General features: G+C 41.2%; 1 protein-coding gene across 1 annotated transcript; it reads left to right on the forward strand.

Moving 5' to 3' along the window:
• Positions 1-10,640: 10,640 nt before the first annotated feature.
• On the forward strand, positions 10,641-11,799 carry LOC142104053 (carbohydrate sulfotransferase 5-like). The gene has a single exon (XM_075188503.1). It carries the CDS (start codon positions 10,651-10,653, stop codon positions 11,797-11,799), a length of 1,149 nt encoding a protein of 382 aa, XP_075044604.1. The 5' UTR covers positions 10,641-10,650.
• Positions 11,800-13,443: the final 1,644 nt, after the last annotated feature.

The raw sequence follows: 13,443 nt of genomic DNA on the forward strand, positions 1-13,443 counted from the left end.
ATCGTTTGATTTGATTTTTAAACTGAACTAAAAATCTCATCCAACGATGGAACAATGGCCTTGCAATCCTGCAATGCGTATGCACTCACAACCAGCAGTGTCCATAGATCTCTATGCAGTGTGCAGAGTCACCATCTTTTCAGCAGATGGTTATGACAGATCTGGTAACTCTTGTAAAACGTGTTTAGTGTGCACCTATGAATCGGTATGCTGATTGGGACTTTTTTTTTTTTTTCAGTCATTGGTAAAATAGTTAACTATATCGCAGCAGGAGAAATTTTCTGTAGTGTGTACCCAGCCTTACTTCACATTGCGCTGAATTAAACCTCCCGCACAAAATCAACAGCCCTGGGCCCTGGCTAGCGCACGAGTCATGTAGCAGCTATTACAGGACAATCAAGGGTCACATTGGCAAACAGAAAGCCCATATTTGCAATATTACTGTACTGAACAGTATAAGACGCTCTATTATCTAGAAGGCTTGACCCCCGTCTTATTTTAATTCCAGTTCCTTTACTGTGCTTCATTTCACTAGTGCTACTGCCAGCATCTCCCATTCGGTGACAGCTAAAATTATATGAATGACATAAATCAATATAAAAATGTAGTTTATCATCTTAAAATGTTTCAATAGATGGCTTTACTATGGAGTTGTTTTTATTTAATAAAAGGATTCACACATGTTTTAATTAGTTTTTCTTTTGCCTTATGATACAAAAATAAGAAATAAGTATGTACTACAGTTGATCCTAACCTATCTACTTGTGAACGAGCTTTCAGGCGATATGTATCAAGAGAAAAGAGTCTCCTCTCACATTCCTTCTCTTCCCTATTCACTACAACAGAGCTTAGCACAATTGTTATTTCTTTTGTTTTGCTAAAACAACTGTTGAAGCTCTCTGCAAAAGAGTTAACTCATAGTACTGCAGAGAAGACCATGTATAAATGGATTTTTAAGCCATCCCGCAGAAGAAAAGGATGTAAATCATAGTTCTGCTGTCTGAGACAACATAAATATTTTTATATTAGTGGACAGTGCACTATAAAACAGGGATTGTGCCACTTTCCCAATTAGTAGATCTACCAATATGGCAGAAAGTGTTACTTACTGTTATGCATCTGGTGACCCCAATACATGCCGTCATAGGCACCTCTCTCAGACTAAGTACAGGTGCATCCTAGATTGTGTGTGTGTGTGGGGGGGGGGGAGGGTGTCTGCAATGAAGCAAAATGAAGCAGTTGTCTAATACAACAGGTTTTTGGGTGCCACAAACATACAGAATAATGGTGTTTTTAGGTGTTAAATGTGCAAAATGGAACCAACGCTTATATTTTTAAATGATCTCCCCTAATATAGGCCTAATCAAGGGAGGGCTGGCACATTTTAGCCTGGGGGCAAGACTAGACTCAGCAGCTAATTAGGAACATTTTTCAAGGACAAACAAAATGCAGGTGGACCAGTGACCCAGCCCAGAGTAGACCACTATGGGATTGGCCTGGGGGGCAGATACCTGTCCCCAAGCTCAGCCTACCCCTGAGCCTAATCCATTGATAGATAAATCCTCTAGCGAATTGGAGGGCAGAGTGTGTGCGGTCCTCTGTCCACACTTGGCTCCACCCCCACATCCTCTGGCCAACGTCAGAGGTTGGAACTTAGTGAGACAATCTTGAACTCGACGGCATTCAAAGGACTGCACACTGGAGATGAAGAACCTATAGAAAATTTAATTGCTGGATACACTCTATTAGAGAGTGTATCTAGCACACAATTAGACATAAAATAGGGATACTTATGGTCCCCAATCTGCAAGGACTTTGTAGAAATTATGTAGCCATTGATTACGCTCAAAGGCGTGAATATATTCCTATTTCATTGAATTTTAAGCATTTCCATTCCTATGTGTTTATTTCCTTTTAAAATTACTAAATACTTAACTGGATAAAGGTATGTGTGCAAAAGCCTTCCTATGAATGATCAGAATGGATGGGTCAGGTCTCGTTGCTTGGACCTATGCCTTTCGCAAGTATAAACAGCCCTAAATTTAGTAACCTGCAGTGTTAGTTGGAGAATTTGAAGATGCTCCAGATATCCATTAGACGGCTTCCGTCTGCTAAATGAAGAATGGCTTCTGTCACGGGCACTAGGAGTTGCTTACCCGAGTTTCACCAGATGGAACTCTGCTGGAGAGGCGGGGTTATGGTACGCACCTCAAAGCAGGCAGGTGAATGATTGGAGCGACACAACAGCAGGAGAGTAGAGATAGTCTGAGGAAGTCAGCGACTTGCAGCTATGGTTAGAGGAAAGTCAGCGACTTGGAGCAGTAAACTGGAGGCTGAAGATAATGTAGACACGAGGAGTGGACGTGGATAGGTGATGGTAGGTAGAGGAGGAGTCAGTGGTCTGCGTACAGCAAGTTGTACCACTGTAGTGATGGGAAGAATAGTACTGGTGCAGGTAGGAAGCAGGGTAGTCGGTGGTCTGCGTTCAGCAAGTTGTACCACCGCTATGGTGAGGAGTCTGGTCCAGGTGTAGGTAGGTAATAGGAGAGTCAGTGGTCTGCGTATAGCAAGTTGTACCACCGCTGTGATAGGAAGACTTGTCCAGGTGCGGGTAGGTAGCAGGGAAGTCAGTGGTCTGCGTGCAGCAAGTTGTACCACTGCTGTGAGAAGGAATGAGGACTTGTCCAGGTGCAGGAGAGTGAAGTTGAAAGGCAAACTGTGGCTGTATGGAAACAGCGCGAGTAGAGCAATGTCTTGTGAGGCAGAGATGGAAGGCACAATGAATAGTCTGTATGGAGTAGATGCCTTGCAGGGAGGAGAAGCTGGTCACAGCAGATATGCACAATAACGCTAAGTAGTAGCGTGAGGAGATATCGTAGCTTGAGTGAAAGCTTGTCCTAAATGAAGCAATGCAGTAACACAGTCTATATGGGTACTTGTACCCTGTGCAGCAAACAACAATGGATACAACTGGTATGCGAGCAATAGTCAATAGTCAGTAGCACATACCCAGTTGTGTAGATCCGGAATCAGCTGAGAAGTGAAGCGTTGTAGCGGTATGGGAACCGCCGTTGAGTTGAGCAGGGAGCAGCGTGGAAGCTGAAGCACGAGTAGAGCTGGAAGCAGTTTGGAAACTGCACACAGGAGTAGAGCTGGAAGCAGTTTGGAAACTGCACACAGGAGTAGAGCTGGAAGCAGCTTGGAAACTGCACACAGGAGTAGAGCTGGAAGCAGCTTGGAAACTGCACACAGGAGTAGAGCTGGAAGCAGCTTGGAAACTGCACACACCTATAGAAGTTCACTGGGAGTGAGACTTCAAGATCAGGCCACTACCTAAGGCTGTATGTGCCTTAAGTAGGGAGGGGTGATTGATCCATCAATCACATTAGTGGTCAGGTGTAGTTGTTAAAGGGACCTGCGCATGCGCAGTGCGACAGGATGGCGGACGGCCGCGGTTCCACACAGGTGTGAGCGGGAAAGATGGAGAACCACGTACCAGAGTGGAGGCACTCACACTCCGGTGAGTGACAGCTTCATTACTACAATGTGGAGGTGTTAACTGTATATTTTGTCTACAATTCAATTATGTGAACACAACCTATTATGGCATGTTACAATTCATACTGTATAGCCTTGTAAATAATGTTGTTAATCAGGTGTACAACATTTGGAGATGGCCAGAAAATTACCAAGTAAAATGGTCCCACAATTATTAAAACTAACAAAATTAACATTTTGTATCCATGTAATCAGTTGCCTCATGTGAATGTGATTCTAAGAAAGCCATAATGCACTATTTTGTATCACAAGTTTATTTTGTATCATAATCTATTGTGTCTACAAAATAAATAATATCCATAAATTTAACCAGCTACAAAATTTATATAATTCATTAGTTTCGCCCATACATCATCACATAATAGTTTGTGTACATCAAATTATTAGGTATGTTTATATAATGAATAACGTCTATAGAACAGCTGGAATATTCAACTAAATGGATTTTGTGGAAAGGTTATGTCAATCTAAGTAGCCAATAAGCAGTCCGTTACACATGCTCTCCTTCCCCTAGTTTTGACTCACTTTGTCTGGGAAGTGACTTCAATAATCCCAGAACTATCAAATGCATTGTAACGATACCTACAAGGTAAAATACAACAAATATATGGGGTGCCATACACATTTTGTCAACATAATTGAACACATGGGTGGTTGATGCAGGGGCGGATCTAGAAATCTACAGTACCCGGGGCGATTTAGGTGGGGGGCGATTTAGGCCCCGCCCCTTTCTAACATCTTAGGCTGCCAACGGCTGCACACTTTGTGTAGGTCCGTCCAGCCGTGACAGGCAGGGACAGTGTGCTGCCCGGCTGCTCTGATTGTCAGAGCAGCCGGGCAGCACACTGTCCCTGCCTGTCACGGCTGGACGGACCTGCACATACTGTGCAGCCGTCGGCAGCAAGTGTCTGCTAGGGGGGGCGATCGCCCCCCCCCCTGGATCTGCCACTGGGTTGATGTGCCACAGAAAAAATGTGTGCTACAAATTATTATTACATATATACTGTTGACAAACATCACCTCATACCCATCCATAAGAATTAAATGCCTATTCTCAAATGCACAACAAATTGAGCTTTAAACAGACTATCATATAATTTAACGTCTCACTCATTCTCACATATAATCCAGGTTTCTACTGGAGAATCCAAGAATATTGCAACAAAACAGGTGAGGCATATTGATTTGGAGTCATGACTGGGCTGAGCAGGAGGTGTCTGGTTTAGTTAATGGGTGTGGCCTAAATTATCCCAATTTTCAAATTAGGAATATTCTGTTATGGTAACGCCTACCAGAACTCCAGGGGGTATATTTACTAAACTGCAGGTTTGTAAAAGTGGAGATGTTGCCTACAGCAACCAATCAGATGCTAGCTGTCATTTATTTAGTGCATTCTACAAAATGACAGCTAGAATCTGATTGGTTGCTATAGGCGACATCTCCACTTTTTCAAACCCTCAGTTTAGTAAATATACCCCCAGAATTCATTGCTTCTATTAGTGTCCATACAAAGGTCCGTCTGATTTTGGAAGCTATCGTTCCTTATGAGAGCCCCGGTTAATACATTGACACGGTATGTGGATTTCATGCTATATAATTTGGTTTCCCAAAGAATTGCACTGATAGATAATAGGAAAATTGTTTTAAGAGGCTACTAGGGATACAATACAAGTATATTTGACATTATACATTGGACATTATAATGGCATATTTTATTACTCTGTTCCCTGATATACATTGTGCTATTGCTATTCATTTCTCAGTTAAAAATATTCTGCATTTTTTTATATTTTCTTGTGTTAATAAATACTTTTATAATTATGGACCATCATTTGTATTCATTTACATATTTATGTATACAAATATTTAACATTTTAAGTGATTAGTATTTTTCAGGTGGGTGCCACAATGTAGCATTAGTGCTGTCATTTTGGATTAATAATGGATTAATAATGGTGTTCTTAATGGAATTGGCTGTCCCTTTTTTACAGCTGGGATCCGTATGACTTTCAGTAATTCGCACCAAAGGGCTGATTTTTCATTTTTAGGATTATCTTGCATGGTTAAAAAAAAGTCTAACAAATGATATAAATCTCAGTAGAGAAAAGAAAAGTGAAATATTTCAGCAATAAAGTCTTTGGCCTAGATTTACTAAGCTGCGGGTTTGAAAAAGTGGGGATGTTGCCTATAGCAACCAATCAGATTCTAGCTGTCATTTTGTAGAAGGTACTAAATAAATGAAAGCTAGAATCTGATTGGTTGCTATAGGCAACATCCCCACTTTTTCAAACCCGCAGCTTAGTAAATCTAGCCCTTTGTGTGATACAAAGTGTGCAATCTCTTTTCATTTTCTGCTTATTATTTCTAACAGATTAAAACCACTTGTTAGTAATATCACTGTGACTGTGTCTATACTGCCATGTGTGAATCCTGGAAACACAGGAGGTTACCAGATCTTCTGGTCCCAAGACATTTTCTAGCTGTCAAAATACTTTCTATCACTCCTTATTGTGGTTACCCAGAGCTGTACCATGTCAGGAGTTGGTTGTATGTACTTTTTTCCGCCTTTATATTATGGTTATATCATCAGGCAGCAATTATATTATAGGACAGGCAATGATATAGTTATATCAGTCAGTATTAATCAATATATATATATATATATATATATATATATCACAAAATAGATACAAAAGGCGCTAGGACACTGCACCAGTATAGTAATATTAAAGTCCAATGTCTTGTAATGATTCCTTCTTATATAACACTTCCCCTGTGCGGGCGGCTGCCAATCCTCTGTAGCAAGCGGTGTAGCAGGAATAAATCTGAAAGTAAATGAGAGGAGGCGCACAATAGTGTAGTATGGCAAGTTAATGGAGCCAAGTGAAAAATCCAAAAAAGGAACCAAACCACCAGAAATGAGTGAGCCAGAGCTTCCCACCATGTGGGTATCAACAGGATCTAAAATAGATATGTATAGCTCATAGGATAGAAAATCACACACAGCCAGATGACGTTCAAAAAGGTATAAACAGGTCACACCAATGAAGATGTATGCGTACCAGAAGCCAATTGTTAAATGGCTTATCTGCAGGATATCCCGTAGACTGTGAGGATGTATTCAATCTTCAGCCACCTTAGGTTATCCCATAGGTTACCATAAAACACGTTGCTTCCTTAGTCACAGTTCTGCTGGTTACAGCGACGGGTCTCTGGTGTCTGCAGTCGCCACACTGTCACTGACCTGTTTATACCTTTTTGAACGTCATCTGGCTGTGTGTGATTTTCTATCCTATGAGCTATACATATCTATTTTAGATCCTGTTGATACCCACATGGTGGGAAGCTCTGGCTCACTCATTTCTGGTGGTTTGGTGCCTTTTTTGGATTTTTCACTTGGCTCCATTAACTTGCCATACTACACTATTGTGCGCCTCCTCTCATTTACTTTCATATATATATATATATATATATATATATATATATATATATATATATATAAATATATAAATATATATATTATGCCACAGGGATTTTTCAACCATATCCTGTATTTCTGTAGTGGGTCAATGATGTACAGTATGGCGTATTAAGTCTAGGGGGGTATATTTACTAAACTGCGGGTTTGAAAAAGTAGAGATGTTGCCTATAGCAACTAATCAGATTCTAGCTGTCATTTTGTAGATTTTTTTTAAAATAAATGACAGCTAGAATCTGATTGGTTACTATAGGCAACATCTCCACTTTTTCAAACCCGCAGTTTAGTAATTATACCCCTGGATTTCCATAGTACAGACTCAGAAACTCCCAGCATCCCTTGCGACCAGATGTGTGCAGTGATGTCATGTGGACGCTCTGCATGTCAGCCTACAGAATGGAGCACCAGTGCTGTACTGTGCATGTGCTCTGGACACCTGAGCAGACCGTGTTCAGCTCTGCATTGCACTGAATATGATGCATGCACAGGCTGCAGGAAGGCTCTACATTAGAATAACGGAGGGACCACGTCCCTTTACAGTGACAAAATAGCAGTGGGATGTGTATACCAGAGGAGCGATTTGTCAATTACCAGCTGCAATAAGTAACAACATCATTTCTGTTTGCTTTCATCCATGCAGTGACATCTAAAAAAAAAAAAAGGAGAAAGGGAGGGGTGTGGGGGGTTTATTTAAACATAAGTAGATTCCTTGATATCACAATGACATTTGCGCTTCAGTTTTGCACTTTAGTAAATGGCTATTAATGAGTGTTTGGCTCAAATAATCTACTTAAATTTATATTGTACCATATGTTTTTAGGGTGTGTACCTTTTTTTTGCAGAGCTGTTTTTCTGTTTTTCCATAGCTCCTGACATCCATAGATCAATCAACAAGTTTGTGAAGAAGGACATAGCTGTGTAGTATTTCCCTGGCATCTGAAAGAAAGGTAAATAATAAATAAGGGTCTGCATTTTATATCCACCAGAGGGTTCAGGTCTGCGTTGTATATCCACCAGAGGGTTCAGGTCTGCGTTGTATATCCACCAGAGGGTTCAGGTCTGCGTTGTATATTCACCAGAGAGTTCTGGTCTGCGTTGTATATCCACCAGAGGGTTCAGGTCTGCATTGTATATCCACCAGAGGGTTCAGGTCTGCGTTGTATATCCACCAGAGGGTTCAGGTCTGCGTTGTATATTCACCAGAGAGTTCTGGTCTGCGTTGTATATTCACCAGAGAGTTCTGGTCTGCGTTGTATATCCACCAGAGGGTTCAGGTCTGCGTTGTATATCCACCAGAGGGTTCAGGTCTGCGTTGTATATCCACCAGAGGGTTCAGGTCTGCGTTGTATATTCACCAGAGAGTTCTGGTCTGCGTTGTATATCCACCAGAGGGTTATGGTCTGCGTTGTATATCCACCAGAGGGTTCAGGTCTGCGTTGTATATCCACCAGAGGGTTCAGGTCTGCGTTGTATATCCACCAAAGGGTTCAGGTCTGCATTGTATATTCAGCAGAGGGTTCAGGTCTGCATTGTATATCCAGCAGAGGGTTCAGGTCTGAATTGTATATACAGCAGAGGGTTCAGGTCTACATTGTATATCCACCAGAGGGTTCAGGTCTGCAATATATATCCACCAGAGGGTTCAGGTCTGCATTGTATATACAGCAGAGGGTTCAGGTCTACATTTTATATCCACCAGAGGGTTCAGGTCTGCAATGTATATCCACCATAGGGTTCAGGTCTGAATTGTATATCCACCAGAGGGTTCAGGTCTGCGTTGTATATCCACCAGAGGGTTCAGGTCTGCATTGTATATCCACCAGAGGGTTCAGGTCTGCAATGTATATTCACCAGAGGGTTCAGGTCTGCAATGTATATCCACCAGAGGGTTCAGATCTGCATTGCATATCCACCAGAGGGTTCAGATCTGCATTGCATATCCACCAGAGGGTTCAGATCTGCATTGTATATCCACCAGAGGGTTCAGGTCTGCAATGTATATCCACCAGAGGGTTCAGGTCTACATTGTATATCCACCAGAGGGTTCAGGTCTGCATTGTATATCCACCAGAGGGTTCAGGTCTGCATTGTATATTCACCAGAGGGTTCAGGTCTACATTGTATATCTACCAGAGGGTTCAGGTCTACATTGTATATCTACCAGAGGGTTCAGGTCTGCATGGTATATCCACCAGAGAGTTTAGGTCTGCACTGAATATCCACCAGAGGATTCAGGTCTACATTGTATATCCACCAGAGGGTTCAGATCTGCATTGTTTATCCACCAGTGATATGGGGCCTGCATTGTATATCCACCAGAGATATGGTGTCTGCATTGTATATTTACCAGAGATATGGGGTCTGCATTGTATATGCACCAGAGATAAGGGGTCTGCTTTGTATATGCACCAGAGATATAGGGTCTGCTTTGTATATCCACCAGAGATATGTGGGGGTCTGTATTGTATTTCCACCGGAGATATGGGGTCTGTATTGTATATCCACCGGAGATATGGGGTCTCTTTTGTTTGTGCACCAGAGCTATGGGGTCTGCATTGTATATTCACCAGAGCTATTAGATCTGCATTGTATATCCACCAGAGATATGGGGTCTCCATTGTATATCCACCAGAAATATGGGGTCTGTATTATATATCCACCGGAGATGTGGGGTCTGCATTGTATATCCGCCGGAGATATGGGGTCTGTATTGTATATCCACCAGAAATATGGGGTCTGTATTGTATATCCACCAGAGATATGGGGGGGGGTCTGTATTGTATATCCACCGGAGTTATGGGTTCTGTATTGTATATCCACCAGAGATATGGGGTCTGTATTGTATAACCACCAAAGTTATGGTGTCTGTATTGTATAACCACCGGAGTTATGGGGTCTGTATTGTATAACCACCGGAGTTATGGGGTCTGTATTGTATATCCACCGGAGATATGGGGTCTGCATTGTATATTCACCAGAGATATGGGGGTCTGTATTGTATATCCACCAGAAATATGGGGTCTGTATTGTATAACCACCGGAGTTATGGGGTCTGTATTGTATATCCACCAGAGATATGGGGGGTCTGTATTGTATAACCAGCGGAGTTATGGGGTCTGTATTGTATATCCACCAGAGATATGGGGGGTCTGTATTGTATAACCACCGGAGTTATGGGGTCTGTATTGTATATCCAGCAGAAGGAAAAAAAAGAGAGACAGGGGCAGAGGGGTCCTATAGAGCAGCAGTTGAGTACAAACAAGGAGACTATATGAGAAAGTGTAGACAAATTTCATAACTAAGGTTTATCTTTCATCAGAAGTAGGAATCTTGTCTTATAGAGTAAGATTATTAATGCACATAGCAGAAATGTATCTATAACAGACATCCACCTGTGTCAGCTTTGTATGGAATGCTCTCCAGTGACACAGTGTCACACATCCCAATTGTTTTAGAGTATCACTGTTGACGCTCAGTAAAGGAAAACATTACATCACATTACAACTGTAGCAGTTATACAGATTTCTATTTATACTGTTTACAATGACTTGTTACGACTTTTATCTAATAACATTATTTTTCACTTCTTTACAGTGAGCTGTCATTTTTAAACTATGGTTAGATTGAGGATCAAGAGTTTTGTCCTTGTAGTATTCATTTTTATTCACTTTGTGCTTTTGATTGTAACACACCGAAGACAAACTGTACATTCGATGAAGACAGACATACAATCGGGAAAAGTCCATCTTCTTATTCTTTCCACCTGGAGGTCAGGATCATCTCTTCTTGGCCAGATCTTCAGCCAACACCCCGATGTCTTCTACTTGATGGAACCAGCTTGGCATATCTGGAGGTCTATGTCTAAGAACAGCGCACATGTGCTTAGTATGCAAGTAAGGGACATGGTCTATTCAATCTTCAGATGTGACATGTCTGTTTTTGATGCATATATGAAAAACAAGGGGAATATTTCAGACTTGTTCCAGTGGTATTCAAGCAGGGCTCTCTGCTCACCTCCAGCATGCAATTCCTTTTCTCGTTACGACATCATGAGCAAAACAACATGTAGAAAACTTTGTGGAATATATCCAATTAGTAAAGTTGAACAAGTCTGTGATGGGTATAGTCACACTGTTGTAAAAGAGGTTAGATTCCTTGACCTCAAAGTACTTTTTCCTCTTCTCAAAGACCCTTTCTTAAACGTTAAAATCCTCCATTTGGTACGTGATCCTCGGGCTGTTGGGAAGTCCCGTGAACAAGCCATGAAATCTCTTGCTATTGACAATGGTATTATGCTCAACACAAATGGGAGAAAGATAAATGACACAAATTATGACGTACTGCGCCAAATCTGTCAAAGTCAAGTTGACATGTACAAAACAGCCATCCACGAACCTCCTCCTTTCCTGAAAGGGAGATATAAGTTAGTTAGATATGAGGATTTGGTACGAAACCCATTAAAAGAAACACAAGAGATGTATAAATTTGCAAATTTGACATTCACTGACCAGATCAGTAGCTGGATCTATAATATAACACATGGCTACGGGCCAGTGAAAAGAGAGGACGAATTTGAAGCCACTCAACGGGATGCATTAAATGTGTCCCAAGTTTGGAGAAGTGTGCTCCCTTTTCAGAAAGTCAGAGATATACAAGATGTATGCAAGGACGCCATGAATATTTTTGGGTATCAATTCATGAATTCAGAGACACAGCAGCGGGATATGCATAGGGATTTTATACTCCCAAGGCAAACAAATTAATGAAAATATTAATACTTTGTTATTTCCAATATTTATTTATATGCTTAATTTATGCTGAAGTGTTAATCTGTAGAACATTATAAATTAAAATGTGGATTAAAAATAAAATTCAACCTCTGATATTACTGTCAAATTGGACCAAATACCTGCACAACATTAATTTCTATTTAACCCAAATGAACATTTTTTATCTGTTGTACAATTACAAGGTAAAATGTGACACAAAGGGGAAACATATAGCTTAGTAAAAATAAATGTAATTGAATTTCGAATTTCAACTAGTTTTATTATATTTCTGGTTTTGACTTTTGCATTGCAACTCATACAATTCCTTGATTGAATCCATCTTTTTGTCTGCAATGCTATTGCGGTTTACTAAATGCACTTGGTCATAGTCTAATTATCTCAATAGAACCCATAAACAGCAGCACCAACAGCAGAGGTATGCAAACTGCTGCAGTTGTTGTACAGCTACAAGTAATAGCGTGCCCTGGCAAGATCAGAGTGACTGGGAAAGCTGGATCATTCATCATCATCATCACCATTTATTTATATAGCGCCACCAATTCCGCAGCGCTGTACAGAGGAGATTTGTCAGACCCTGTCCATTGGAGCTTACAGTCTAAAGTCTCTAACACACACACACACACACACACAAACACATTAATTTTGTCAGCATCCAATTGACCTACTATGTATGTTTTTATGGAGTTTGAGAGGAATCCCACACAAACACGGAGAGAACATACAAACTCCATATAAATAAGGAATCAAACTCATGACCCCACTGTGCTGCCCATTGTTTTACAACAGCTTGAAATAGACAAACTATAACCTACAGACTGCATCATGCTTGCCTACTGTGATGAACTGTATCGGCTGTAAAGGCATCAGAGGCCTAGAATGACTTATATCCTTAGGAAAGCACAATATGAGAAGTATGATAGAAATTATGTCTCATAAACATTTGCTAGAGTGGCAGCTGGGATGAGCCCAAGGACACAGTAGAAGAGTTAGTCTAATGTGTGTCAGGATGGGCAGTGATGTCATACAGGTGCTGGGGTACATACCTGAGGTTATAAGATCCGGCCAGGTCAAGGATTCCTTGCCAGATTATTGAGTCTACCTGATCAAGTTTTCAGCTATCTCATTGTCCTGCATCGCTGTGTATTGACCAGGCTCCATTCTGACCTCTAGCTGTCTGCCATTCTGCCAACCTCTAGTTGCTAGTTGTCAGCCATACTGACCCGCCACTTGTACGGACCACGACTGCAACTGTTCTTCTTGATCTGATAGTTTGACGACTACTAAGGAACTTTGTTTCTGATTGAGTCCTATGAGAAATGGACGCTGAACTTGCTTCCATTGGTTGGGCACCTGCACCTGCTCTGGACTTGCTAAAAAAAGAAAAAATAACTTAGTTGGTGATTGTCTCCTCTGCAGAGCCCCTGTGCCAGTGTTATACTCCATTACAGATTTAGCTGTACAGATTTGGCATTGCTTACTTATGTCCGCATTTTGTTATTGCAAAAGTACTTTGTTCGCTGATTGTCTCTTATGAAGAGTGAATGCTTAACTTGCTCCCATCATGTGGCCACTTGCTGTTTGAACCACCGCTGTGCTGGCGCTGTACTCCATTACAGC

Source organism: Mixophyes fleayi, chromosome 10 (assembly GCF_038048845.1).
Source record: "Mixophyes fleayi isolate aMixFle1 chromosome 10, aMixFle1.hap1, whole genome shotgun sequence".
Lineage (NCBI taxonomy): Eukaryota > Metazoa > Chordata > Amphibia > Anura > Limnodynastidae > Mixophyes > Mixophyes fleayi.